The sequence below is a fragment of the Leptopilina heterotoma genome, unplaced genomic scaffold, assembly GCF_015476425.1.
Source record: "Leptopilina heterotoma isolate Lh14 unplaced genomic scaffold, ASM1547642v1 Lhet_81, whole genome shotgun sequence".
NCBI lineage: Eukaryota > Metazoa > Arthropoda > Insecta > Hymenoptera > Figitidae > Leptopilina > Leptopilina heterotoma.
Genome location: NW_025111185.1, coordinates 1,532,292 through 1,542,244, shown reverse-complemented (window position 1 = coordinate 1,542,244; position 9,953 = coordinate 1,532,292). Strand labels below are relative to the sequence as shown.

At 27.3% G+C, this 9,953-nt stretch overlaps 1 protein-coding gene across 1 annotated transcript; it reads left to right on the top strand.

The window, feature by feature from the left end:
* Window positions 1-471: 471 nt before the first annotated feature.
* On the top strand, window positions 472-8,280 carry LOC122511356. The gene is made up of 8 exons (XM_043626534.1): window positions 472-685; window positions 5,751-5,882; window positions 6,106-6,280; window positions 6,377-6,734; window positions 6,817-7,459; window positions 7,531-7,600; window positions 7,715-7,883; window positions 8,121-8,280. The coding sequence occupies exons 2-8, from the start codon at window positions 5,751-5,753 to the stop codon at window positions 8,254-8,256; spliced, it is 1,683 nt and encodes a 560-aa protein (XP_043482469.1). The 5' UTR covers window positions 472-685; the 3' UTR covers window positions 8,257-8,280.
* Window positions 8,281-9,953: the final 1,673 nt, after the last annotated feature.

The following is a 9,953-nucleotide window of genomic DNA, read 5'->3' as shown; positions in this document are numbered from 1 at the left end:
TTTTATAGTTATTTTTTACTGAAAGATTGTTGAATTTTTTTTACTATAATAATTAATAAAGGAATATTTATAAGCTTTAAATTTATAATAATTTTAATTTACAATAAAATATATTCAACGTTTTTTTAAAAATAAAAATAAACATTGTGGATTAACAAAGATTAAAACTTTAAATAAGAAAAGTTATTGCATTCTTATTAACAAAAAAATATCCACTTATTTTTTTGTCAAATTGAAGAAGATTCAAATATGATTTATTATACGTTTTGTAAAATATTTTCACCCTAAATAAAAAATGTAAGATGTTTGAGAAAAGACTTTTCGTTTTTTGGAAAATATGTTCAACATGTGGTTTGTCTGAGGATGGCCAACTATGTACAATGGTTTCTTGTTGCAAAAGGGTCTATTTTATGTTTTTCGGTACCAGTTTTTTTTCATATAGTTTTATTCGGATACTGAGTCTTGGAAACTTTTAGGAATGGAAAATATAGAAGAAATATGTAGAAATTTCAAAGATTTTCCACGAAACTTCCAAATGTCAGCATTCGCAGCGTCAGTTGCTCTTAAGCATTTGCTGGAGATGAACGTAAAACGTTTGTGTTAGTATAATTTTTTTGTGAGCAAGTGAAATTTGAAAATTGTGAAAAACTGCTAAAATTATCACCAAGGAATACTTATAAAGCAGGTAAATAATATTCCATAATAATAATAATAACAATCGCGCGCTCCCTTTATCGTAATTAGCGAAGTGGCACAGTACTGATTTGCAGTAAAAATTCCATTAATTGAAGCATCCCAAAGTTAATTATAAAACGATTTAAAAAATATTGTTTTATTCTAATTTTTTTATTGTTTAAACATATTTTTGGATTTTTTATTAACAATTTTAAAGAGAAACATTTAAAGAAAATAAATATTATTTGATTGTAATAATTAGTCACTTTAATTAACCTTCAGAGAACATACCTATTTTTTAGATTATTTTTTAATGCTTAACCAATTTTAAACTGTTCATCTGATTAACCCAAAGATTTTTTAAAAATATAGTTTAAACTCTGTAAAATAAGTCTGTGTACTTTAAAATCCTTATAAAAAATATTAAACAATAGATAAAAAGCTTTTCGCAAAAAATCGTGGGGTCAAAATGACCCCATGTGTTCTCCGAGGGTTAAATTATGAAATTGTTTATTTATAATATGATAGATATATAATATTCTTTTTGCATTGATGTGATTAAATTCTGAGACGTGCTCTAAAATATTCAAAAATTTATTGTCCTATCTAAATTTCATATGGAAATTATATAAACCTTTTTAAATTCTTTTTACAATATTTTTTAGAAATTATTTATTAATCTATTGAAAACAAATATAATTTTATTTTAGTAAATATGAGTAATAATTATTGGAAATTTGCCTTAAATTGAAAATTGTTTACGAGAAGAGTAATTTTGAAAAAGAATAATTTTAAAAAATATGAAAATTGTGCTCTTAATTTTATAAATTATATAATGTATATAAATCCATCGTTCAGGAAAAGAAAATTTGTTCAAATAACTCAGAAAAAACATTTTCAACTTTGTATATTGAAATGAATTGAAGAATTTACCTGCGAAGAGAGAGGTCGCTGAAATTTAGGTAAAGGTAAAGTGCATAGATTTATGACTAAGCGTCATAAAAATAGAAAAGGAGCACAATCCTTCAGTGAGAAAAAAATTTTTTAATCCAAAAATATGCAGCAAACCAAAAAAATATGTTTTAATTACAAATATTTAAAACTGAATTAAACGTACTCTTTATTCAATCAATCTTATTATATATAGAACAAAAATTATTGTCTAATTCCAGAATAATTTCTGGTTAACTGTATAACAAAGATAATCATGTTTAATTCAAATATATTATTTTTTCAGTGTTTGAAATTTTCAAACTAATGCAGGCGTGGGCACAACCCTGCTCCGGTTGCCCCGCGTGAGGGGAATGACTCCCCACTCTCAGTCTTAGCAATAGTTTTCTCTCTCTCTCTCGGCGCGTCAAACTATTGCTAAGCCTGAGAGTGGGGAGTCATTCCCCTCACGCGGGGCTACCGTAGTCAAGAAGTTACTACTTCGTGCAGAATCACACGGATATATATTCAATATATTTGAATCAAATATAATTCTTTGTTATACAGTCAACCAAAAATTATATATGTGTATATTAATTGTATAAAAATAAAAATATAAAAATCAAAAATTCCTTTCAGGTTGAAATAGAATTTCAAAATGTTTGTATGCCACTTCTGCGATCATCGCACAGAATTTCTTGCTAACCATCTTACTCATCTTAAAGTTCATTCAAATCTTTCCAGACAGTTTCTTTGTGGGTTTAATGGTTGTAAATACTTGTATCGAAAAGAAATCCATCTAAAAATGCATCTGATTACAAAACATTGTCTAAGCTTACGTCAAAATTTATATGACAAAATGTCGGAAACTCTTGTTCAAAAAAATTGTATGTTCACTTGTTCTGTTGGAATATGTATGAAAAAGATAGTTAATTATCAAGAATTTATGAAACATTTGAAAACACATATGAGAAATAATGAAGAAGTAAGATGTCCTTTTCCACTGTGCAATAAACTTTACACAAATGTTAGTTCTTTTACAAGTCACATATCTCGTCATAAATCTTTGTGTAATGTAACACCAAATATAAGAAGCCAGAATGAAGAAAATCATCCAGTATCAACAATTTTTTCAGAAGATAGGCAATTACCATTTTCAAGAAATATTGAAGATAATGTAGATGACAGCACAATTGAATCACTTTTTATAATGGAAAATGCTCAGGACAATAGTCATCTCAATGAAAAGTTTCATGAACTTTTCAAAATTAATTTGGCTCAATTGTACTTAAAATTAGAATCTCAGTTTTTAGTTCCAGTATCTACTATTCAGTATCTTATAGAAGGATTTGAAAATATTGATTCTCAACGATTAAATATTTTTAAAAGTCATTTAAAAGAGCAGTTGACTCTTTTACATCCTAATTCTAATGAAGTCAATGATATTATCAAAAATATAATAAAGGATGATCCCATGGAAAACTGCAAATTGACATTAGGAACTGATTACAGAAGAAAACAATTTTATAAGAAAACTTTTGCATATATTCAACCTGAAAGTGTTTCATTAGGAAAAATTAAAGGGAAAAAAGCTCACTACCACTATGTGTCAATCATTGACTCAATTAAAGCAATGTTTGCTAGTAAAGCATACAATCACGATTTAGTACATCCTACAAATGACACAGATGTTCTCAAAGATTTTTCTGATGGTCAACTTTTTAAAAGTAATCCTTTTTTTTCAAAAAATCGCGAAGCTATTTCAATTATATTATACACAGATAGTTTTGAAATAGTAAATCCTATTGGATCATCACGTAAAAAATATAAAATACTTGCAGTATACTTCACTTTAGGAAATTTGCCAGCTCATATTCGTTACAAAATTAACAACATTCATCTTGTTCTACTGTGTAAAGAAAAGGATTTTTCTCACGAAAAAGTATATAAAAAAATTGTCAAAGATTTGATAAGAATAGAAAGTGAGGGAATCGAAATTTCTCCTAATAAAATTGTAAAAGGTTCATTAATTTTTATATCTAATGATAATTTAGGAGCGCATGGACTAGGTGGATTTTGCGAAAATTTTAGTGTCTCAAATTATTTTTGTAGATTTTGCCTCTGTACTCGAAAAAGTTTTATTGGTGTAAAACATAAGAAGAGAAAAACTTCAGGGAAAAAAACTAAAAATATTAATGACAATATTGACAAAAACGTTGAAGTAGTAGACGAAATATTAATTGAAGATGAAGATATGGAAGAAGAAATAAATGGATTAGAAAATGACATAGAAGATGAAGAAGTCCAACAAATATTAGATGATTCAGAAAAACGAAGAGACGAAAACGAAAAAATATCAGATGAATCAGAAAGTGAAGAAGATGAAGAAGAAGAAGAAGAAGAAGAAGAAGAAGAAGAAGAAGAAGAAGAAGAAGAAGAAGAAGATGAAGAAGAAGAAGAAGAAGAAGAAGAAGAAGAAGAAGAAGAAGAAGATGAAGAAGAACAAGAAGAAGAACAAGAACAAGAAGAAGAAGAGGACGAAGAAGAAGAAGAGGAAGAAGATGAAGAAGAAGAAGAAGAGGATAACGAAGAAGATGAAGAAAAAGAAGAGGAGGACGAAAAAGAAGAGGAAGATAAAAAAATGACAGATGATTACAAACGAACTTCGTATAAAAGAAGGAATATAGCTTCATATTTAGAATCTTTACGAAAGAAAGGAAAAGCAACACATTTTAATGGAGTTAAATTTAATTCAATTTTCAATCGATTAGAATGGTTTCATGTTTGTAACTTTGGACTACCTCCGTGTTTAGCCCATGATCTGCTGGAAGGAATTATTACTTATGACCTACCTCTTATAATAAAACATTTTGTCTCAAAAGGTTGGGTGTCCTATGAAAATCTCAATTCAAGAATAGAAGGCTTCAAATATTCCAGAACTGATCAACGAGATAAACCTGTTCCAATACCTGGAAATGGAAAAAGACTTATAGGAAATGCATGGCAGATACTAACTTTACTTCGACTTTTTCCTTTCTTCACAGGACCAAAAATTGATACTAATGATGAAGTATGGTATTCCTTACTGAAATTAACTGAAATTGTTGAAATTGTATGCGCTCCACAAATTCATAAATCATACATCCCTTACCTAGAAGATATTATTAACGAATACTTGGGTTTAAGAAAAAAATTATTTCCTTCTGTGAAAATGCGTCCTAAACACCACTATTTAACGCATTATCCAGAAATAATAATGCAATTAGGTCCATTGAGAAAACTGTTCACCTTAAGATTTGAAAGTAAACATACTTTTTTTAAAAGAGTAATAAGAAATATAAAATGCTTCAAAAATACAACCTTTTCCTTATCTGAAAAGCATGAACTTTTGCAAAGTCTTTTACGTTCAGGAGCAGGATTAAAGTGCGATTTACAACTAAATGATGAAATTCCATTTTACATTCATCACTACTCTAAGGAATTGCAAAATGCTATACAAAATTCTGAATTGTGTAGTCCAGCAACTGAATGTTCAAGTGCAGAATTGAAAGGTCATTTTTATAGAAAAGGAAATGTGGTCGCTGTTCGTCAAACGGCTTATCAAGAAAACGTTCAAATGGGTAGAATTATAATGATTTTAAGCAATGATAAACAATGTTTATTTCTTGTTTTGGAGATGTTAAAAACAAAGTTTCATCTAAAATCTCGACTATACGAACTTGGAAACTTTGTTCGTTACGAATGCCTTCCTCTCAATAAACTGTTAGAAAGGGAATCTTTGGATATTTACATTCAAGATACAGTTTCGTATGTCAAAATTCAGCACGGACTTGTTACAAGTCCATTATAATGGTATTTTTATGTTTTTTTGTAAAATAAGGATGACTTTGTGTAAATTTAACTTAAAATTTTTTTCATAAAATAATTTTAAAATAATTTATTATAATTGTAATAATAATAGTAATATAAACTGTCTGAAAAGATGAATGAAAATATGGGATTTCATATTAAAGTGAGTAAATATATGTCATATACACATAGATAAATATAAAAATTATATTCAACAGGAATAACAATTAAAACAGAATTTTCATACATAGAAAATATGTAAAAATGGAAAAACTTAAAAATGTTTTCATTTTCAGATGAATATGGAATTTTTGAAAGTAACAACACTACAAAGAAAGAAGATAGCAGCCATAAAAAGTGCAACATTAGAAGAATTTATTTCTAAAGCTTGTAAACGTTTTGATCTTCCATCTGATTCTCAATTTAAGGTATTATAAATTTTAAAGTACATATTTTGTTATGATTTTTGTTTTGTTATGTGTGTTTAAACTTTTAATTATTATTTATATAATATATGATATTATATATATATATATATATATATATATATATATATATATATATATATATATATATAATATAAAAATATAAAAAATAATCATTAGTATAATTAAACTTTTGTTATGATATTATATATAACCCATTTTCCAGTTTGTGTTAGAGGTTGATGGAACTGACTTCGAAAATTTCGATGAAATGATTGAATTTATGAAAGAAAATCCAGCAGTAATAATGATTTTGAAAGAGAATGAAGAATGGACACCAAATATTTCAATTCCATCCAAAGTCAGTAGGATTGAAATCCCTCAAACTTCCATTATGAATGGTAATTCTTAGTGTATTTTCATGTATTATATAATAAATAACAAGCAAATGCTCTTAAAATTTTCGAGTTTCTTATCTAATAAATATGAATTTTCAGATGAAATAAGAATAACAGCAGTTACTTCTGCATCTTCAGCACCTTTGGAAATTTCTGACAACACCCCAATTATAGAAGAATCACGTGCCACACCACTGAAATGGGAAAATATTACGCCCAAAGGATTTACTGATGCTTCAAACAATTCATGTGTCAAAGAACTGCAACTAATAAGGAATATTGCAGATTTCATGCTTGAAAGGAGGACAGTGACATATTCGGATGCCTTACGTATGGCTAAAGAAACAGTTGCCCGCTTTCCCAAAGCATTTGAAAAACGAACCTGGAAAAATGGCGAAAATACGATCTATTGTAATGGAATAGATTCTCTGCGATGTAGGATTTATGAACGTTTGAAGTATGTATTATCGTTAATGGTTAAATAATTCTTATACATATCGTTAGTTAATGCATTTATATTCAATTCTATCGATTTTCAGGTTTTTAAAATCAATCGACGTTTGTGGTAAAAAACGCAAAAGAAGCGAATTAGTCGATGATAATGAAAATCAAGAAGCTCGAAAAAAACGTAGTACACGTTACGGACAAGATCAAGATTGTTATGGATGTGTGGCCTTTGAGCCATCTCTTCCTGAAACTGAAACTGAAGAGTCTCAACTCCAAAAGCAACGTCTTCTTTTAAACTATAAAACTCAAAATGAAGGTACACCAGAGGACATAGAAATATTAATGAGCGACACTTATCCATCGCAAAGAATCATTCTAAATAAAAGGGATAGCAATAACATGGCTTTAAAAGATATATTAAAAGATCATTGGCCTTATTTAACTGAAAAAAAATATTTCCTTTTACATGCTAATACTTTGCTTGGGAAAAATATTAAAGACATTTGGAACAACAACGTGCAATTGAAGATTCCAGAAATAATAGTTTTTTTTCGAAGCTATTGTGGGCAATATAATAGACGAAAATCCTGTCCTGAGGCAGTTACGCCAATGAAAAATTTGCTAAGTGATGCAAAGAAAGCTGATGAAAATCTTACTAGTAAAATGGCAAGCACATTAGTTTTTTTGCCTCTTATCGCAAAAAAATTTAAAGAAAATGAACTTTACATTTTGGTTGTAAGTATTATTAAAAAATTCTTGAGATTCTCTATTTTGTGAAATTAAATAACGAAAATTTTCATTTTTAGGACCCTTTTGAAAATGAAGAAAACATCAAAAAGAAAGCAGATCCTATACGACCATCATTAATAATAAAAGGTAAATTTATTAGAGTATAATTTATAAGCGACAAATATAATATATTTAATACGTATAGATGTAATATTGATGACTAATATAATTTAGTAATTAAATTACTTTTAATTTTTACAGGAACGTCACTCTACGATGAAAAGTGTGAATCTGTTATCCTTATTCAGGGGGAAGTAGTACTAGAAGCCGACAGTGTAATGGAGGGAATCTTATTTCTATCTCTTTGCTTTTATGTTTTCGGATATAATTACCCTGAAAAAAAAACTTCATCATTGGAATTTATTCAAAGGTAAGTTAAAACATTATAAGTATATATTTTATTAATCTAAATATTTCACGTGGAAAGGTTTCCGGAATTTCTGCGGATAGACTTCGGCAAAAATTGCGGAATGACTGTGGAAAATTTTTCGCAGTCACTCCGCAAATTTTTCCGAAGTCTATCTGTAGAAATTCCGAAAACCTTTCCAGATGGGATATTATAAACATTTTTGAAAATCCTTTAATCAATCTTCTAACAACTTTTCAGGATGTTACTGGATATTAATCCCACGGAGGGACACAAACGATGGACGAAAAAGGCTACAAAAACGATCAGGGATGCAAAGGCAGGCCGATTGATTGACGACATCGTAGATTTTAATGCAAATTTTTATACTCCATAATTTTTATAATTTTTTAAACATATGTATCATGTAATAATAATGATGCCGTATTTTACAATTATATTGATTATATAAAGTTTTGTAATTGACAATAAATATATTATTTTTCATTCAAAAAAATCGTTTCATTTCAATACAATAGAATTTAAATTTAATTAAAGTAAATTAACTAAATAATTCTGAAAATATTTATATATTATTAGGAAGTACTCACAATTATTTGCGATAATTTCACATAATTTTATTGAAAATTCACCAGAAAATTATAAGAAAAATTCACTACTATTTGTTAAATTTCACTAAAATTTAATTCAAAATTCACTAAAAAAATTTGTGGAAAAAATACCAACATTTGGAAAATTTCACTAAAATGTGATAAAAGTTCACCAAAAAATTTTAGGGAATATTCACAAATATTTCTAAATATTTCACCAAATTAAGCTGGAAATTCACAAAATTTTAGGGAAAAATTACTAATATTTGTGGAACTTTACGGAAATTTTAGTCAAAATTCACCACAAAATTGTTGGAAAAAGTTACCAATTTTAGTGAAAATTCACCAACAAAATTCTAGAATATTCACAAATATTTGTGAAAATTCCACAAAATTTTCTAAGGAAACTTTTCACTAAAATTTTAGGGAAAATCTCACAAAATTTTGGGGAAAATTTTCCCCAGAAAATTTTGGGACATTTTCCCCAAAATGCCGTCAAAGTTGCGTCAACAGAATTTTGGGGAATTTTCACCAAAAATTTTTTACAGTGAACCTTATCAACGAGTAAAGAAGTTATTAAATAACTAAAAATGATATATAAATTTTAAGAGGCGAATTCGAATTATAATTATAATTATGGCAACTTTGGATATACAAAGTATACAAGTAATATAATTGCAATTGGCGGATAATTATAATTTTAATTTGGATGAACATTTTTTTTTCTTTCATATTTATACACATCCGTGTTGATATACGAAACGTGTTTTTAATGCAATTAAAGTCCATTGAAATAAAACTCATTTATATTCAAATGAAGTGTGTGTTTTTTCACATAATTTTGACAATTACAACTCAATTTACTCGCAGAAAAGGTTCATCGGAACTAAAGCGGAACACAAGATTGATAATAATCTTGCTATCAATTATTTTCACGCACTTCCAACAAAGAATATTTCTTTTAATAAAAAGTAAACTAATAATATATAATGAAACGGAAAAATATAAATGAAGCGAGAAATATACAAAATTACAATAAAAGCATCAAATTCGCGGGAAAAGTAATTAGACGATCAGCTCATCTTTCGTTTCGATAAAATTATTTTATAAAAATTAAAAAAAATTATTCGCTGGAATTCAATCATTTTTTTAATAAATAATAAAATTCTTCGCAGAAATTCAATTATTAACTCAAAAGATTTGATAAAATTTTTTATTGTAATTCAATTATATATGTATGTTTTAAAAATTGAAAAAAAAATCTTCGCAAGAATTGCATTTTTTAAATAAACAATAAAATTTGTCCCCCACGAGATTCAATTATTTTCAATACAATTTTAATGGATTTTCTCGAAAAGATTCAATTATTTTGTTTTAAATAAATTTTAATAAAGTTTTCGAAAGAATTCAATTATTTATAAAAATTGTAATAGAGTTCTACGCAGGAATTCAATATTAGTGTAATTCAATTTCTGTAAAGAAT